Genomic DNA, 20,211 nt, shown 5'->3' with positions numbered 1-20,211 from the left:
AATTTTTTTGTTTGTTTTTTTCTTCAAGAAATTGGATGAAAATTCTATCTTTCGATATGTTTGTATTAGTCAGTCAGTGCCCCAAAGGAATATTGTATTGGTTTTTCTTTCCTAAGCTAGCAACCATATACAATACTGTCATAAAAGTTTACAACATTGATCTTTGAAATGTACAATGAGGTTCTGTTTTACTGCTGAGCAAGCAGTTACGATATCACATTTCTCACTTGTATTCCCATTTGGAGGTCAGGAATGCTGAGGAAGGGAATTCCACCTGTGCTGAAGTTTGTCTTGTAAATCTGTTCAACTGATTTATATTTTAAGATCATGGAAACACGTACATGCAAAAGCAAATGGGAATATAAATCTTCAGGGGTCACTTAATCAGGATGTTAGGACTCTTTATGTGTAGCAATTTTAATGATCTCAGGTTTTATGAAAGTGTTTGAATCATTATGACTGCAGCAATAAAACTTCAGTGGAGTTAGCAGACTTTTAGTACGAGCAGGTTATGAATCGGAAACTTCATCAGAATAAGCAATGGTCTAATGACTTCAAATCAACTAATGAAGCTGGTTTGTAGAAAGAAATGAAAATTGTTTGAAATCACCATGTTATGCTTCAGGTTGAAGTCCCTGGGAAGCCCTCTGGCTTTATGAATAAGATAACTTTGTGTCTTTCCACCTTTGTTTTCAATGTAGAGAAGCTCCCAGACTTCTCTAGTGCAAACTTGCTGCTACTGTTTTCTTGGGGAAACAAAATCTCTGCCATCTAAATGTACTAGAACATAGAAATTCTTCCTTTACCCTCGCATGTCTTGAAACCACCCTCCTTTATTTAAATTGCTGGCAAGAATTACCACCTCTTCTTGACTACTGTAAATCTGGAAAAAACATTTGCTGAAAAGTCTGAGCTAAAAGATTGCTAAGAGACTGTGCTTAAATATGACATCCTGTGCTTTGCCCGTTTTGCACTGCCACTTCCCAGTGAACTGCTAGGTAGTCTTCTCTCTGTGATTTAATTCTTCCCTCCAAACAGATTTTTCTATGGAATGAAGGTGAGGGCAGCTCGTAGTGGCAAAGCCAAGATATCCAAGCTAACTCACAGTTAGTGCATCTTTGATCTACCTGGAATCTGCTCTTCTACATTTTGTGTTGAAATGCTCAAATTGATTGGCCTCTTCAGGACCTTCATACACCTCTCTGTCATTGCAGGCTGTTTTGAACTTCAAAGGTTCATTCACCTTGTATAACTCACTCGCACTGTGTGGGATCTCCTTGAAGATGTGGTGGGGATTGGGAAGATCCAAAACTTGTTTCTGAAATAATTTTTCAGTCTTGGAACTCTGCCTTTAGCTGTTTTGGATGTACATGCAAGCTATCTTAACTATACTGTGACAAACCTTCTGTAGTGAAAATACACCATGAGCCTGAACAATACACCATGAGCCTCTTCCCTGGGATAACTTTCAGCTGCCCTTCCCTTCAAAATGCAATGAATAATGTGACAGATTTTATTCAAATATGAGAGCTCTTTAAAACTTATTGGTTTAAAGCTTTCAATTCCCTAATCATCTGGAGATATAAAAGTTTTTTCTCTCATCTCTTCACCTTATAGAAACACAGTAGGTACTGTTCAATTATTTGTTCTTTTGGAGCTCAAATTTGATTTTTTTGGAGGATGTTTTGTTTATTGTATCCTATTACTGATGAACATGGAGGAGTTCTGAAGGTGTTGTATACCTTGACCTGCCTTCTGTTGATGTTTGAGTCTTTTTGGTGTATTTGTCAATCATCTTTCTATTTTGTTGTGTTTGAATTATATGTAAAATGTTCCATGGAGCATGGAACAATTAAAAAAAAAAATTTAAATATTGGCAAGTGAAGTGACCTCTCGATATACATCTGAGGAGTGTGGTGGTAGTTCTGTGCAAAAATACGTAGTGATGTTGAATTTCTACAGAGTACAACAGGGTTGAATTTGAAGGGACCATCTTAATTCTGGCTTTTCATAAGTTGTGACTGCTTATGTTATTCTGTGTGTGATACATAATTTAAAGATTTCCATTAAGGCTACTATGACTAAGATAATATTCTGACTGCAGAATCCATGCTACTTCTATTAAACTGTTTAAGATGTACCATTTTTATTTTGTTTGAGCAATAGTTTCCTGTGCAGCTAACGTTTCCAGTATACATTTTTAATGATTTAATTAAATAAGGTTGCACACACTGATTGAGACCCTAGTGCTTGCATCTTTTGTACCTTGTTTAAACTAGAAAAAAGTATTTCCTCCAACAGATAGCTTAATCCAGGCTGCAGCCATCCCTGACAGCTTTAAGTTGTTATGAAAAGGAGGACCTGGTAGCACCAAAAATTTTCATACCCAGGTAAGGAAATACACCTGGCTAAAAGTAGAAGAAAATCTAGTTATATACATTCAGCAAGGGTACTTCCTCAGATTGCTTGAAAGTGACTGTGGAACCCTTGGCCAAAAACCTCATTTGCTGAAAATAGACACAACTTAATGCTTCTGCCTGAATTTTCAACAGTTCAATTTATTACCCAAAGCAGCACCCTAGATTAAAAATTTAGCTGGAATAAAATTAGTAACACTTTATTTTGAAGCCTTCTATTCTGTTCCTGTTCTGTATAATGTTTGGTCAGATAATGCGCAGAAAACTGTTTTGCTGTACGGGTTCAGTAACCCCTATATGGGGGCGACGGGGGGGAAAGAGTCTCATGACCGAGAGTGCAGTTTTGATAGCTGACAGGAAAGATCAAGCTGCTACTTTGACAGTTAATTTTTATTGCTTTTCTCCCTTGTGCATTAAGCAGTCAAGGCACCATAGCCTGCCAGTAGCTGTTTAATATTAGATATGCTCATAAAAATTTTAATTATCACCTTTGAATGAAGTTTAATCTACAGTTGTCAGAAAATATGAAACACATGGCACTGGAACATAAATTATATCCCTCTTGAAAATGTTTCCTTTCAAATAAGGAAAACTGAATTCTGCATATTCAGTCAAGGGCACTAGAATATTCTTTACCCAACAAAACAAAAAGGGGTTAGAAATAAGATGTTTTATACAACAAAAATGTAACAGTCAAAATGAAATAGCTATGTTTTAATGTACTGGCTTGGTAGAAAAACTCATGTAATTTGTCTTCAGTAATATGGATTATGGAGAATGTGTATGGAAAACTGGATTTGTAGATGTAGTAGATTGGCCTGTCTGCATAATTTGTGTTTTCCGAATTGGTAGTTAAACCTGTTCTCTTGATTTCTCTTGGGTGATGTTACAGCAGTACTTCTCTTAAGACTGCTGCTGAAGACCTAACTTCATCTCTGCCTGCCATGCAAGAGCTATTACTGGGGTTTGGTTTTTTTAGTATGTTCCCAGTGACCTCTGTAGGGAGGTGCTTCTGTGGAGGGCAGAGCATGTATGCGTGTTGATCCTGCCTTCTTTTCCTCTTACCATTTGTGATGGTGAAATGGAGGCCAATAAGTGCCTGAGCTGCTTTCACCATTGTAATCTTCATTCTCTGAAAACTTTGAGGCAGAAATCTTTTAACTTAGTCTCTCTTTCCATTAAAACAGTTGTGTACTCCAGTGTTTGCTTCAGTTTGGATTTAAAGTCTCTAGGTTTAGACATTGCCCAGCCTGCATCATCACTGCCCTTGTCATCTGTGGCAACAAGCAGTGTTTGGGAGGGAGACAGCGTCTTCACCTCAGATCTGAAATTAAGAGGAACATGCCTGACACAGCAGAAGCTAGAAAAGCCATCAGTCTCCAGAGAAGGCTATTACTGCCAAGAATGAAGAAAGTAATTTTCAGCAGGCATCAGTCTGAGCTGGTAGAGTACCTTCGAGTCAGGCAGCAAGTCAAAAGCAAGAAAGAAGATGCCACTGAGGTCAGCACAGTGTGTTCTGATTCTAACAAGTACTGGTTGTGTTGATCAGCCTACTAAGACCAGCAGGTTGCTGTCACCAGTGTGGGGTTATCTCAGAAGAAAGAACATTCACATCTTTATCAACTTGGACAGCTTATCAGAGGCAGGTGGAAGTGGGAGGCATTCCTGACCCTGCACTATGGTCCATCCTTGCTTGCTTAGTTGGACCTCCTGCAGAATTATCTCAGATAATTTTTAGACTCCTGAATCGCTCCAGGAAACAAGAAAAAAATTGTATTTCAATTACAGCTGTCCTCAGAACATTAAGACAGGTAATTCATTGTTCAAAATGTTGACTTTACCTAATGCTGTGTACAAGATTTCACTGAGGATGATGGCTGTTCTGTCTGAAATCAGTTCTGTTTTCAGTTAGATGCTTAATAGAATGGAAGGTGTTGCACGATTATCAGTTCATGCTTTGACTGCTCTGATAACGAAACCACAAGCACTCAGATTTTCTGATGGATGAAAATTACAAGTGTACTGGGGACAGGTTGGCAGTACTTACTGAAGCCATTATTCAAGGAATCTTGGTCTCTCTCAGCCTGTTTTATGCAGATAGACATTTTAGATTTCAAAGCTGCTGCTGAGTCAGTCTCCCAGATAACAAAACAACCAAGCCCTGCTGGAAAAAGTTGGGCCTTCTCCTTGCCCACCTGATTTGAAGTCATTCAGCTCTGCAGTTGGTGTCACGAGAATGAGATGCTACTGACTGCCTTTTTTCATCGATGAGCTTGCCACCTAATAAGTAAATAGGCCTGGATGTTCCTTGCTTGGTTCTTTGTCCAAGTTTATATTCTTTCCATGTGGATTCCCTATGGTAGATGTGTTTTGCAAGATGGACAATTATAAGCTATTAAGTTTTGTTCCAGGTGAGCTTGGAACCCAAGGCAGTTAGGGGACAGTTGCTTTCCGCAGTAAAGCAGTGGATTTACTTTCTATCACTATCCCCAGTCAGTGGTAATTTCCAAGATCAAGAAATGAAGCTACAGACATCTTGATAACTGTGCTATAAAAGACAGTTGTGGCTGGATAAGCAGTACAGATGCCCTTTTATGCTGTCTGTGTCTGAGCTTTCTGCCTCAGCCAGGTTTGAAACCGACCTGCCAGAGCACCACAGAGCACCATGGTCAGGGGCCACCCAACACACCTGGTGGTCCTTGCCAGGCAGAGCAGAACAAGCTCTTCCTGCAAATGGAAATAAGTTTCAGTATGGTCAGCTTGGAAATTCTTTGGATCCTGTCCAGGCCTTAATTCTTGAATGGCTCTTCTACCCACTATACCTCAAGCAAGCTGGGCTTTTTCGGTGAGAATTTTAGTAAACGTACCACTCAAGATGATGTTTTTTGAAGTTATACAATACTTTGTGACATTTTTCTCTGAAAATTCTTGTCTGCTCATTCTTTTAGACTGAGCAGTTCTCAAGGGCAGGATCTGCATCCATAAGGGAGTTGTATACTTCTGTAATTTATTCTTACGCACCCTCAGTATCCTGCCTAAGACAGTGCTTGCTTACTTGTGTTTTCAAGTAATGGAAGAACATGAATGGGACATACTAAATATGTATTAATTGTGTAGAATCTGTTTTATTTTTGGCAAGTATAAATGCTACCTATTTTTTCCTTATTGTGATGGTTTGAGCCCAGAGGGCAACTGAGCACCATGAAGCCTTCACTCATTCACTCACATTCACTCACCCCTTCCCAGCGTTGGGAAGGAGGAAAATTAATCAAAAAGCTCAGGACTGGGCGGGGGGGGATATATGGGCGGGGTGTGTGTGGTGTCACTCATCCCTTAATGGTCACAGGCAAAAGACAGGCTTGTTAGGGGAAGAAAAAGGATGTCACTTTAATCAAAACACTAAGGATAATTACATTTATCAAAGAGTGAGACAGTGAGAAGCATTACCATATCTTACCACCACTACCCCCCCACCCCCTTCTTCCCGGGCTCAGTTTGTTCCCAGTATTTCTACCTCCTCCCGCAGCGGCACAGGGGCAGGGGATGGGCCGTGCAGTCAGTCTGCTGCTGCTTCATCCAGGGCATGGAGAAGCGCTTTTCTGCATTCTTCCCTCTGCTCCACGTGGCATCCCTCCCACGGGAGACAGCCCTACATGAACTTTTCCTGGCGTGAATCCTCCCCACAGGGTGCATTCTTCTCTGCTCCTCCGTTGGCCTCCATGGGTGGTGGTGGGGCGGCCCTGCCTTCTCACCAACAGGATACAGGGGGGCTCTCTGCTTTGGCCCACATTCGCTCCCATCCTCCTCCTTCCTTTCACTGACCTCGGTGTTCCCATAGGTGTCCTTGTAACTGTCCTCAAAGTCCCCAACCTTCTCTCAGGTTTCCCTTCTTAATATGTTATTGCAGAGGTGTGGCAACCATCACTAACTGGCTTGGCCTTGGCCAGAGGTGGGTCTGACTTGAAGCCCGGGGAGATTTTGAGAAGCTTTTCACAGGGGCCACTGCTATAGCCCCTCCCACACTACCGAAATCTGTGCCACACAAACCCCATTTATTTACCACTGAAGCTTCATATTTTAGTGGCTTGTGATGCAATTCTTTAATAACCTTCCCTCAAAGATATACAGAGCGGTCTGGACAGTGCTTCTGCTTGCTGACCACCTGTTTGGTGTATGTGTCTCTTCTGTGAAGCATGAAGGCTTGCTCTATCCAACTCCAGACAACGTTTTCTGTTCACATCTGGCCTAGGCTAGTAATGATATACAAGTCAGTAATAGAAGGATAACCTTTTGTCAGATGTTGCCTTAAACTGGTGTGATTGACTTAATGCTAAGTTTGTATTGAGCTGATGTAGTGCGGTTTTTCATCTCATGAAGTCTAGCAGTTCTTGCTTTTCAGCTGCTTGCAGTAGATTTCTGTAAATATATGTGAACAGCCTTTATTTATCCTAGAGTAACTGCTTCTTAAACAAGACAGTGTGTGTGTGTATGTGGTTCTTAGACCTGGTCCTCTGTTCATTGTTTTGGATTAATCTGCTGCCATGGACTTTGTGTGCTGATGGAGTGAAAGAGGAGTATAGCTTCTTTGCTCAGGAAGCACCAGGGTGTACACAGAAGCCTCAGGCAACAGTGCTTTTAAAAGGCAGTGTTTTCATATGTTTGCATAGAGATGGTCACAGTCAATATTAAGGACTGTGGTTCTTGTATTACAGGCAACTGTTCTGTCTTTAATTATCAATATCAAAAAGTTAAACTGTCTATTGCTAATCCATTCTGTGCTAAAGAGTTAAGAGTAGAGAATGTCTTGTTAAACATTTGAAATTTTTCTGTTTTGGAAAATAGAAACATGTTGCCTTCAAGGAACAGCAAAAGTAGGGTTACATATATATATACTGGAAAAAAGATGACTCATGGTAAAATTTTAGGGAGGCCATTTCACTGGAAAGAGCTGGAATGTTGGTTTGACTTTGCTGCATTGTATTGCTTGTCTATATTTAAGTAGGGCCATTGTGCTTCTAAACTGTGTATCTGTGCATGCCAGTGGTTACTTGTGTCTTTGGCAGTCTGTGTTATTAATTACCTGGTGGATAATAGTGAAAATTGAACCCAAAATTTTGATTGGTAGTATTCTGACATAGTTTTGCAATTCTTCTTTGGGCTTCTTTTTTGGATTGGATTAAAAATTTTGTACCCAACACTTGTAACTTTATGTGCAACTGCCTAACTACTAAATGTTCACTCCCAGGGATAGCATGCTCTGCAGAAGTTTGAGAAGCTGACAAAATTTTCTGTGATGAAGTACCATGAAGATTTCAATTTCTTTCCTTTGCAATGTATTGAGTATAATGATTAGACGAAGACAGTAAAAAAATCTGTAATGGTTCTGTTGTCTAAACTGATGCAAGAAAATATACTTAATAATGTTTATTAGCAAGTTTCTCAGGAAATAAGTACTTCCATTTGATAAAATACATGTATGTTAACTAATGCTTCATAACTAGGAGTATGGTTCTACAGCAATAACTACTAAGGATTAATATATACAGAGTGGGATAGTTACCTTTTGCCATTTTATATCTGATTTTTAAAATTACTATTTATTTTTTGGTTACAGGTGGCAGTGTGCTGTATTTGTTTCTTTGTCATTCTTCCATTGAACCTTGTTGGTACAATTCTTGGCCGAAATCTGTCAGGACAGCCTAATTTTCCATGTCGTGTCAATGCAGTGCCTCGTCCAATACCAGAGAAAAAATGGTAAGGATAATCATGAGTGTTAACTAGAAGTATTTGCTTCAGTATGTTTCAGATTTTCAGGTGTGATAGTTAAATTTTTTTTCTGAAATAACTTTTTGTTTTTAAATTGTGTATAAACCAGCAGCTCTACTGACATTTCCTTAATACGATTTTTCTGTTGAATTAAAACACCATAGTTAATAGTTGCAGCAGATTTTACAGTCCTGGATCACTGATTCACATTTGGCCTGAAATCGTCTTTAGTCTCTATGTAAAAAGGATGGTTCCAACCCGGTTCTTGTATTAGGTATCTTGCAACTAAACCTTTCCTCTTTAGTTAATGCCTCTTACAGATTTAGGATTGAATGTGCCTTGGAGGCAAACCTGTTCTTATTGATGGTCTCCATGTACAAGCTGAGACATATTTGCAGGGTGATGGTGGGGAGAAGCTTGCAATGCTGTTCCCAATTTTGCACTTTTGTTGATGGCACAAAGCCTAGAATATTCAAGGTATATGGTTTGAATTGTGAATAAGCCTTGCATTATTTTTGAAGTGAATGTAAAGGGGTGCCTAGGCTCAAAAAGTAGACTTCTTTTTTTTTTAAAAAATCATGAATGCAGTCTCTTTTTCCTATTAATTTAATTCTGAGATGGAAGCAGCAAGCTCTGGAAATGAAAAAATCCTCAGAGGATTTTTTTAATAGATTTTTCTTGCTTTCCCTGTTCAGAGGAATGGAACAGACAAAAGTGAAGGGTGTACTGAGACGTGTACACCCATGATCTCCAGAAAGTGCAGCTCACTTAGCCTTTTGTTAGTGGTGGGTTGTGCAGGTTGGTAGGATTTGATTTATATTGTGACCTTATCTTGGGAATCTGATGGATTTTTCTGGATCAGCATGCCAGATAAAAAGAAATAAGATACTTCTCTTGAAGATGATGAAATTGCACACCGTCAACTTAGACAAGTCTCCCTATAAATAATAAAAGAAGCTGTAAATTAAATCACTGGTTACTAGGTAGATTCGGTGTCATTGCACAGAGGTCACCTTTACTAAGTGACAGTATCATCGACAGGTAGCTGAGTATTCATTTTTGGCCATATGCTCATGACTCAGTATAGCATTAAAAATAAACACTGGTTCTTAATTATATAACCGTCACCCTGCAAAATTTTCTTTGCGCTTTTTGCTGTATTTGTAGGCATCAACAGCGCTGAGTTTTCCCTGCCTTCATTCGAGGGCAGTGGATGTTATGAGGCTTGATTGCATAAGCCCTTTTTGGGAAAAAGATTTTTTTTCTGTAGCCTTGCCTAACCTTATGCCTGTAGGTGATAGGCATGAGCCTTATGTTTTGTTTCAACTTTCCCCAAGAATAACTCCTCCCTCCTTCTATCCATACACATGACATCTTTGGGGGAATCTTCTAATATGCTGGTATGAGACAAAAATGTTCTTAGCATGTCCTTTAAATAATTCTCTGTGCTATGTTAATTAGCTGGTTATATGTCTTAATATGTTTATAAATGAAGGATTAAAATTGTCCCTAAACTAACCTTAATATCTTTCAGGTTCATGGAACCAGCTGTTATTGTTTGCCTAGGTGGAATCCTCCCTTTTGGATCAATTTTTATTGAAATGTGAGTATGTCAGCTATTTGCCAATTTGATTAAAAATTATAATCATTTAAGTTCAATTACAATCCATCAGCATATTCTGTTTACTCTCTTCAGGTATTTCATTTTTACTTCATTCTGGGCTTACAAGATCTACTATGTTTATGGCTTTATGATGCTGGTTCTGGTTATCCTCTGCATTGTGACAGTGTGTGTGACTATCGTTTGTACATATTTCCTGCTAAATGCAGAGGATTACAGGTGGTAAGTGTTGCATTATTTTCATAGTTAACCAGATTGTGGGAGTTTTCTAGAAAAGTAATATTTCTTCAGTCTAGATGGGTCTTTTCAAAGTGTCCCATGTCCACATTTTAACTGTAGGGAATAAAACCAGTTCTTGGATCCTTTCTGTACAGGAGCTTTCTCTGTGTATGTCCATCTGTGTGTGCCTGTATATACATATAAAAAAAAAGTATGTTGAGGCACACAGGCTTATGAAATCAGATTATCACTTGGTATCAAATGGTAGCTGTTGCCGTAGAAGCTTTTGTCGCTTACAGCAGACAACACGTAGATGTTGTTAAAGAAGTCTGTAGAATTAGTACACTTTATTTTCAGGGTGAGATTTAGTGCATTGTGCATATTCTTGGGAAGACTTCTGGTTAGATATATGATGGGCATGCATGTTTGCTTTCAGGCAATGGACAAGCTTTCTTTCTGCGGCATCAACTGCGATTTATGTTTACATGTACTCCTTTTACTACTACTTTTTCAAGACAAAGTAAGTGGTAGTTTTCTTGCTTCAATATCAGGTTACCATATTGCCAATTAAGTTTACTGATTAAAAACTGAGGAAAATACCTAGCATAAATTCTTATCTTTCTTTTTCAGGATGTATGGCTTGTTTCAAACATCATTTTACTTTGGTTATATGGCAGTATTTAGCACAGCTTTGGGAATAATGTGTGGTAAGTTTCAAATATATTGACAACTTTCTGTCAGAATTTTTCAGACTATTATATTCCTGATTTTAGTTCTCTGGTTTTGGTGGTGGAGTGTGTATGTCTGCAAGATTTGCTCAGAAAAGCTTACAATCTTTAGAAAGAATCTTAGGGTTCTCTGCTTATACTTGGTTCCTACCTAATATAGGAGATTTCTGTGGATTGTGTCTTCTGATAGGAAGATGATTTATGTACTGTGCAGAGCATTTCACCTTCAGTGCAAGCTTGAAAGACTTAATACCAGGCAAGAAATTCTGCAAAATAAAGTCCAAATTAAGTTGAGTTCATGCTAGTATTTTGTTTTGGAGTTTTTACTGTTGCACCAAGACAAGGAGCTAGGTATAACCATTGAGGCAGCAATGGTATCACAATTTAGATGACAGTACCATCTGTATCTTGTGACATGTATATATGAGGGTGACCAGAACAGAAAGGACTGAAACTTCAGGATAACACTTGAGAAATAAGTATTGGAATATTCACGAGAGTGCTCCTGTATGCAGCTGAATTTCACTGCTTTTTAAGATACTCTTTTGACAGATGTTTAGAGAAAAACATAGTTCTTGGAGGTCATCTTGGAGGTCAACATAGATGGAGGTCATCTGATAGTCAAATATACTTGGTCACTGTAGCAGGAGGCCTTATTTTTGCAGGACGAGGATGTGAGACGAGACACACTGCAATGTGGTTAACAGTCAAGCTCTAAAGTTTATTAGAAAAACAAGTCCTTATATATCCTTGTAACAGCAAATCCGTGTGTTGCTCTGGTGCATGTTCATTTCAAAAACTCGTTCCTCTCAGCACTTTCAACAAGCGCTACTAAGCATGCACAACTGGTAGATAAATTTCTGTTTTGTTCTAAAGAATCCCTTCTTATCTGTTTCTTCTCTAACAAGCACAAATTCTTTTGGTTTTAGCCATTGTTAATCTACATGACGTTAGTCTTCTAACACAAGTGCATCATTAATTTAGATATCATTAATCATCTAACCTGAATGCTGATGACACTTCTACATTGTCAGTGACACAGATGGTTTGCGACCTGGCATACGCACCCACAGTTCACCTGTTAGCTTTATTTTTATCCTTTTCTTTATGACTTTCAGAAAGTGCTACTTGCTTCTTTTGCACTTTTGTATGATGATGTTATTTGATTTTTATGTGTGAGCCTTATTTAATACTTTCCTTCTTAGCAGTGGATGAACAATCCTGTAGTGGAAGGATTTATTTGAATTAGATATTTGAGACACATGATATCTTACAGGAACTTCACTTTCTGTAAAGTATACATTTCTTGATATCCCAAGAGAGTGGGTAATTTCACAATGCTTTATAAAAAGGGGAGGGAAATAATCTCTTAACTGCTGAGTACCTGTTCCCCTTTTCTCTCACACAATCTAATCTTGCTTCATCAGGTTCTTGGCACATTACAAGACTTCCCTGCTGTTCTGGTAGTCTTGCAGCCATTTTTTTTCTTTAATAGGCTTATGCTTTTCAGCTCTAATCTTTTCTTTAAAATGTCTATGATGCAGAAGCCAAACTTGCCCACCAGTTTCTGTAATTAAAGTGTTTTTTAAAACATGGAAAAAGAAGATTGTCAAATGTTTTCTCATCATGGTAGGACACTACTTGATGGAATATTAGAGTGAAATCCAAATGTATTCAAAATCAGAAAATACTTTAACACTTCATAGTCTATTTCCACAGCTCTATTGAGATTTCTTAAGTGTGTTGGAAGAGAAGCTGTGAGATCCCTTTTACTGAGAACTCCCATTTGCAGCATGTGGAGGGAAGAAAAAAATTCCCCTGTCAAAAAGCATTTGTCTAGGGAACTTGCTGCCACTGAGGTCTAACAAAGACATTTGTGTTAAAGAATTGTGCAGTGTGCGTGCTACTGCCGGTACATCTCCTGTGAAAAGTGTACAGAACTGTGGTTTGGAGGCTCATGTGAATGGGTGTGTTCAGTGTCACACAGTTGGATATGAGATGAACTAATTCGGATCCAAAGCAGCCACAGGGAAACTCTGTAGGCTTGTATCATCCAGCTCTGGTTTTCGTGCCCCTGACAATGCCTAGGAAACTCAAATCCTGCATGTAGTGGGGTGCTTTGATCCACAAAGTCTTCTGCCCTCTGCAGAGCATCTCAGTTCTGGGACTGGACAGTAGGGAGCCCATGAGAACTTCCAGACCTTTTCAGCTCCTCATGTTTCTCTCTTAGTGACAGAAAAAAATAAAACTTACTCCCCAGCTCAGTGGATGGCTTGGGAGCTAGGTAGTGTAGAAAGGTCTCTTGCAATACCACACTTCAGCATCCAGATAAATACCATAAGTACGATTGAAGGACTTTTTAAAAAAATTCTGTGTTTACAAAGTCACAACTGTAGTGTTAATTGGGTTGAAGTAATAGGTGGGAATTAATAGTTTTGTTTTGTGTTGGCTCTTTCTCACAATTTTAATTTTTCTCTATTTAAAAGCTTGTTTTGCTGAAATATGCTTGCAGTCTATTTCTGCTAAACCTACATAGGCCATTAGCAAGTTATAAATATAATCTGATAAGGTGTTTAATAAATAAATTGTTCCCTTTACTATGGATTTTTTTACTCAATTGAGACAACTGTCCAGCATTTGTTTCAGGAAAGACATTCTTCAGTAGTCATTGTCTAGGGTTTCCCCCTCCCTCCCCCCATGTTTTCTTCAATGCCCATGAAGTAGCCTTGAGGCTTAACCCCTGCCTTGGGTATTGGCCATTAGTGGCCTTCATGGATAAGGCTCCCATGATTCAGTATAGGTTATGATTTGTTTATGGGGTTGAGAGCTTGTGGTCTCCTGTGACTGCCACTCTCTACTCCTCCCCCTCACTTCCATCTCATGCACACATCTCTAGATCCCAAGTGAAACACAATTAATGCTTTGTTCTCCCAAATCTCTCTGTTATCTGGCATCCCATCACTAGAGAAACACTCAGAGAACAAGTTCTGGAATGTATCTGAGTTTAGCAACTAAAATGGGCATTGGATCTGTTGGCTTTGTCTGCTTGAACAGGCAAAACATGATAAGTCTTAAAATGGGAGTCCAGTGCCATGATTTTGACCATTTACTGCATAAGACAGAAGACTAGTTTCTACATAATGTGTGTGTGCTCCTGTATGACTCCAAGCTCATGTCACCTCCTCTCCACAGACCATGCTTGGGTCTGTCAGAATGCTGTACTGGTCTCTCTTTGAACTGCCAGGCCTTCCCTCTGCTGCATCCTCAGCACATTTAATGCTTGCAGGCAGCAACCTGATCTTCTGTTTGCTGTATTTGTTTTATTCAAACTCTGTTTTGTCCAAATTAGTAATACAAATCCCTCATTTGTTGGCCAGTGGAAGGATTGTTGTGATATTTATACAGTTTGAAATGCTGTGCAGTGCAGAGGCTGACTCCACATGCTCTTTACCACTCCGATAGCATTGGGATAATGCATCAGGTTTGCCTTGTGCAGATTTCCCGATTAGATATGAATGTGGGGCTTTTGGGGGTCTAAAGCCAAGATTTTGTGAGCTCAATGGCTGACCTAATGAATTATCCAGTCAGTTCCCAGGACTTAAAGAACTGTCCAGGTTCTGAATAACTCTGGTCAGCAATGCTATCAGCAGATCTGTATGACCTTAATTTCTAAAGGCAAAAACAGCTTTATGTTTTTATTGGAAAATGAAGTCTTGGCAGAAGACTTAGCGTTGGTTAGGCTTTCTTATATAACACATCTTGTGCAAGTCTGGTGCATCCCAGATCACCAAAAATGTTGTTTCATGCTTTGTTCTGGGCTTTTCTGTATTGTTTCGGGGAAGCAAAAATATCTTTTCTGTTCTCTAGTGAGCATCCAAACATTTGATGTTAGGAGTTCTCTGTAGTGAGTTACAGGCTCTGATTTCTCTGTTCTTTTCTTCTACTATTTTATGATTTGTTATTCTGGCAATCTGGTAACAGTTGTCTGCAATTCTTACTTGATTTTCAACCTCACTTCTAATGTAACAATTAGCCAAACTGACTTCCACAAGATTGATTTACTCTCATTTTGCTTGGAAGAGGTAAAGGTATTCCCTTTGGATATTGTAAGACAACAGTATTTACTGATCCTGGCAAACCTGAAGTTCTGGGTTTGACCAGGTAGGTTGCTGAATCTCTTTCCGAGACGAGGTCTTGGATCAGTGCATTTCTTTTGTTTTTCTAGATGTCTTTAGTCCTGCAGTATTTTGGGTTTAGCACAAACTGTTGCCCCTATCAGAAACCCAGTGACCTTGTTATTTTGTTGTGGCTGTGACAATGCATACTCTGCTCATGACTCTTACTAATTTGAAAACCACAGGTTGCAATTTCCTTTAACTACTAACTGCTACTAGTTTAATCTCTTTGTACAGACCTCCTTGGAGTTTAAGACTCCTGGGATGGGGATCTATTATTATTTGTGCCTTGTGGGAAGGAAAAAGCCATCTGCCAATAAAACACTCATCCAGAAGGCATGTAACTTATAATAAAAACCCGCCCTCCCATCCACCTTCCCTGCAGAGTGGGTGATTGTATGTTTTTTACCCTATGTTCAGAAAAAGGGACCCAGTTATTGGCAACGGTAGGGGGTTGCTATATTTATCGGGGCCAAGTGAGCATGGCCTCTTGGTAAGATGGCTTAATGGATTTAGATTGCTAGACTTAAGGGAGTTCTTGCCAGACATTCACTGGGAGCATGGATAATTAGAGTTTGAGAACAAGAATTGCAGGTAAATCATTTTCTGTGTGCAGAGCGCATACTTTATGACTTTCTCTGTTTAAGTATGTGTGGTTTATATTGCTGGCTTATTTTGATGATCAGCTGTAACAGTATTTTTGGTTTGTTTTGCAGGAGCTATTGGTTACATGGGAACAAGTGCCTTTGTTCGTAAAATCTACACTAATGTGAAAATTGACTAAGGAAATAAGAAAATTGAACTATGGATCAGTTCCTGTTTTCATGGGGATGAACTTGCACAACAAAAAGCGCGAGAAGAGATTTGGGTTTTAACACTGGGCACTATATGGGTCTCCATTTTGTGGATGGCTTAAAGTAACATCTATTTCATTGATCCTAGGTTCTTACTGACTGCTTTCTCCAACTGTTCACAGCAAATGCTTGGATTATATGCAGTAGGCATTACTACAGTACGTGGCTAATCTTCCCCAAAACAAAAAACAAAAAACCTAGCTCATTAAAGATGAATAGACTAGCTCTCTTCAGTGAAGAGGACAAACGGTTTATTTAAAGCATTTGTTCCATTCAATAAAAAGAGGGAAACTTGGCTGCTAAAACTGCTTGATTAGTAGTCTTCCTGGTACTTAACATTTCTAAATTATGTAAAAATGCTGTTCCAGAAAGATTACTCTTCTGATTTTTACTGCCATTGCCAGGATAGGAGGTATGTTTTATACTTTGACTCCAGGTGCTTTTTGGTTTATTTGCAATATCAACTATGCCCTACACTCATTTGTTTAAAAAATAATTTAAAATATATAAAAAACCCATATGCATGTAATATATCAGCTATTGTTCTAGTTGGACCAACTTCCTTTATTTATCTTTAAAGTAATATCCAGCTACATCTTAAATCCATCCAAAGAAAATACAGTCTGAAGACGGGATGTGTTCTCTGCAATGCAATTTACTGTACAGTTAGAAAGCAAAATGTTAAATGAAGAGGATTGTTTGTTTTTTAATAAACACTCTGAGGTCTAGATTAAAACAAAACCAACATTTTAACTGAATGTCTAAAGTGATTCTCCTTTTTTCCAAGTTAGTCTTGCTTTTTTTTTTTTTGGTTTGGGTTTAAATGAAGATTTTTCCTTTAGACATTATACAAGGGGTAATAAGTGTATATAACATTAAATAATGTAACTTAGGTGTAGATCCCAAATGTATTTGGATGTACAGATTTACTACAGAGTACTTTTCTGATGATTCGGTGTAAAAATGTGTGAATTTGGGTGGCTTTTTACATCTTGCCTGCCATTGCATGAAAAGTTGGGGTTTCTTCACGATGTGTGTATGTCATGCTTTTCTGTTCTGTTTCCTTTCTCAAGCTCTTACAGGAATTAAATTTGTAATTTAGAGCATTTTAATTTTTGTTAATCCTATCTGGACACTTGTGTAACATCAAAAGCACAGTTGCTTTAGAGTGTTCAGAAAACTAAAATAAACTTTTCAGACAAAAATGTTCTAATTGTGAAAATAGATGAGTTTGCAGTTGAAAATGTTTGAAAAGGCAATACTTCTGAATGCCAGTTTCTGTATACAATATTAGTGTGGTTTTCAAATATCAAAACCCCATGCTTTAAATTCAGAATTTGCTTACAACTGTATTGTACAATACAGCTCCAAAGTGGATGACCAGCCCAAAAAGATTCTTCTTGGCTGAATTGTTTGTGGAGAAATCTGTTTTGTGATCCACCTAGTGTACTGAGAAAAGTGGGGGTAAGCGTGGACTGAAATAAATGAGCAAATAAAGGTTAAGTCTTTCTAAGATGACTGTTAATTATGCACTGTATTTAGCTAGAAAAATCCTGAATGTGTTTGTGACAGATTTGAGAGCCAGTTGGCTTGATGATTTTTATTTTTTTTTTTCAGGCATCTGCCACATAGGGATGTTTTCATCAGCGTGGCTGTCTGAAATAGAGCACCTGCCATGGAGAAGGCAACTTCCTGAATTTAAAAAATGAGCACAGTATTTGTATTGATTAGCACTGTATTGTCTCTATATAAAAAGCACTGATCGTGCAGTAGCCACAATGAGAAACAACCATGCTTTGGCAGGGTTATGTTGGAGGTTGGGAGAACCAGACTGATAGGTAATAGTGAGAAGCAATTCGGCCTGCTGTACATGGCTTCTGAAAAGTATTTGAGATTTCAGCTCTGATTTCCCTGGCCAGTCTTAACCAGTCTGTCAGAAAATAATTAAGTTTTGCTTCAAATGAATGGTTGGTGTCTGTAGCTGAACACTGCTGTTTAACAAAAGATAATTTTCTTTTTTAAAGTACAGGCTGATTTTAAGTTGAACTTACAAACTGGGTTAACAGTTTTCCTTTTTTCCAAAACATGGAGACTTAGAGCAAAGAAAGGGTTTTGTACTAGTTCTTGCTAGTGCATACAGGTGTGGGAAGCCCTCTTTTCATCCATGTTCTTCTAAATCTGAAGTGAAGCCATTATCTCCACACAATAAACACATTAATTACTCCGCCGAGATACAAGTTTTTTAAAGGGAATATTTTGATAATGGGTCTGTTTCTCTATTTAGAGCACTGCTATGTGATTAGTCTATCAGAAATGTCACTAAACGGTTTGTGAATTTCATTTAATCATTTTTTAATGCCACAGAGTGGTGAGCTGCCTACTTGCTTTCTCTATCCTCTGGCATTATTAGCTTTTGCATATCCAGATAGGACTGTATAGCTTTTTGAAGTGACATTGAAAAGATACTTACTGCACAGGCATTGCTTTTGTTTCTGCAAGCACACTCCTCTGGAGAAGTACCGTGTTCAAATAATAGACATTTTTATATTTCTACCCTAACACGTGAGTAAGTTGGGGGTTTGCTCTGTTTCCCCCCTTCCCTTTGGTTTCTGAAGGAGTGCAAAATGTGACCAGTTTTCAATAGCTTGTCTTCATGGTTGCTGTTTGGGGCAAGGCTATTTGCCCCTCCCCTGAAGCTGTTGTTATAGCTTGAACCATCTTGCTTAATAGAATTTGGAAGCTCTGCTTAGATGATGTAGTCCTTCCTCTTTTATGGAAGAAATATAGATCTTACAGCCAACACTCCTCTTTCCATGGTTGTTTCTTAGGATTTCTGGTTCTTGAATTCCGCCTTTTGGTAAGTCTTCAGCTGGCCGCTCAGTGCTTCTCTTCCCACTTCTGGTACAGAGGCCAGAGAACTGAATAAATAGTTGTGTAGCAATAGCCAATCTTGATCAAGTGTTTTAGATAAATACAATTGTAAATCTTTTCAGTTGAGGCAGAGTGAATATAGAAAGCATCTCTGGTACTTCATGTATGAAAAGTGGTGAACGCTGGATTGGAGATAATGGAGACTGCAAATAAACATTTTATTATGCACTCTGATATCTGAATGTTTTGAAGCAACAGTGTCTGTTAATTCCTCTCCAGAATTACATTCCAAAGTATGTAAAAGGCACACGATTAAATTGTTTTCTGTGTGCTAGTCTAGGTGTGTTTCTTTAACAAGCTTCTGGTTAAAAAAACTAAAAACCAAATACCTTTTACACTTTTGATGCTAAAATGGGTAAAATTGATAGCACGTTCTTATCACTGTCATTACTGCAAAGGTAACACACATGAAACATTTTGCTCTGGTTTCAGCATCACCACCATCTAGCCAAATTTGCCCAATGAAGTATATATACACAGCTTCACTGAAGACCGCGAAATTACATAACTGACTGCATCAGCTATTTCTCTACTGGAATGTGTCTGAAAAGCATAAGCTCAGGAAAAAAACAAATCTCCAGTCTGTGGACAAGTGAACTTGAATAGTTGAAGCTAGAGTTGAGGGGTCCTCTTATCTTGAATTGATTCTTAGCTCTGCAGCTTGTGGTTCATTTTGAGTTGGAGCTGTAGGTTGGAGAAGGATTCAATTTTTGGATCCCTTGGATCTTTTCTACCTAATGTACTAATGCAATGGCTATTAGCACTGCGGTTCTCTAAAGCAGTCTTACCAGGGTTAGCACTGAAGTCACAAAAGCCATGGCTATTGTTGGACTTCTGCTAGAACAAAGCCACACTTAAAAATTTTGAAGCAGCACATATATGGCTTCCATTCTTCAGGAGCATCTTTTCTCAAAAAAAAAAAGTTTTGGTGCCATTTGTTTTGCAAAGCCTTGTGAAGGAACACTTCCATTTTGCTAAATAGCTTCAGTGAGAAACTCTGAGGAGGCATCTGCGAGCAAGTTCTGCAAGTAATTCCTCACACTGCTCTCAGTTTTATCCAGGAGGTGCTTTTTCAGTTGTGGAAGGGGCTGTTACAGTATTTAATTTTATAACTAGTTATGTGGTTCTGAAATTTTACTTCAGTTTTTTGGCTGTGGCATGGGGAGGGGGGGCGGGGGAGATGGGAGAACCCATGAAGCTGGAAGGCTTTGTGCAGTTCCAGTAAATTCAAGTAGTTCTTGGAGAGAATCACTTTAAAGGTTAGAAACTCAATTGGGAAAAGGATAAGAAAAAGTTGGTTTATCTGGTGGACTAACCTATTTCAAATGCAGGCCTCTGGAGACAAGTTTGCTGTTACTGTATTGTTGCCCTGAGCCCCATACCAGTTATGGTCTTTTTGTTTTCATCTGTGTATTCAATATGGTGCAAGGCTTTTGCAGTAAACTAAAGATTCATCTGTCATGAGCAAGAGAGGTGATGTTGCTACCAGCATTTTTGTCT

The 20,211-nt window shown here is 38.7% G+C and overlaps 1 protein-coding gene across 1 annotated transcript in view; it reads left to right on the top strand.

Moving 5' to 3' along the window:
* Positions 1-18,580, top strand: part of TM9SF3 (transmembrane 9 superfamily member 3) — a 53,022-nt gene extending 34,442 nt beyond the window's left edge. The window contains exons 11-16 of the mRNA XM_026851469.1: positions 8,032-8,171; positions 9,718-9,786; positions 9,880-10,026; positions 10,460-10,543; positions 10,654-10,730; positions 15,643-18,580. Of these exons, the coding sequence (XP_026707270.1) occupies positions 8,032-8,171; positions 9,718-9,786; positions 9,880-10,026; positions 10,460-10,543; positions 10,654-10,730; positions 15,643-15,710 (585 nt within the window). The 3' untranslated portion in view covers positions 15,711-18,580. The remainder of the gene's footprint in view (positions 1-8,031; positions 8,172-9,717; positions 9,787-9,879; positions 10,027-10,459; positions 10,544-10,653; positions 10,731-15,642) is intronic.
* The last annotated feature ends 1,631 nt before the right edge of the window (positions 18,581-20,211 follow it).

The sequence above is a fragment of the Athene cunicularia genome (assembly GCF_003259725.1).
Source record: "Athene cunicularia isolate RWA chromosome 6 unlocalized genomic scaffold, athCun1 chr6_part1, whole genome shotgun sequence".
NCBI classification, from domain to species: domain Eukaryota; kingdom Metazoa; phylum Chordata; class Aves; order Strigiformes; family Strigidae; genus Athene; species Athene cunicularia.
Note: the sequence above shows the minus strand (reverse complement) of the source record. Positions and strands in the feature narration are given on the sequence as shown.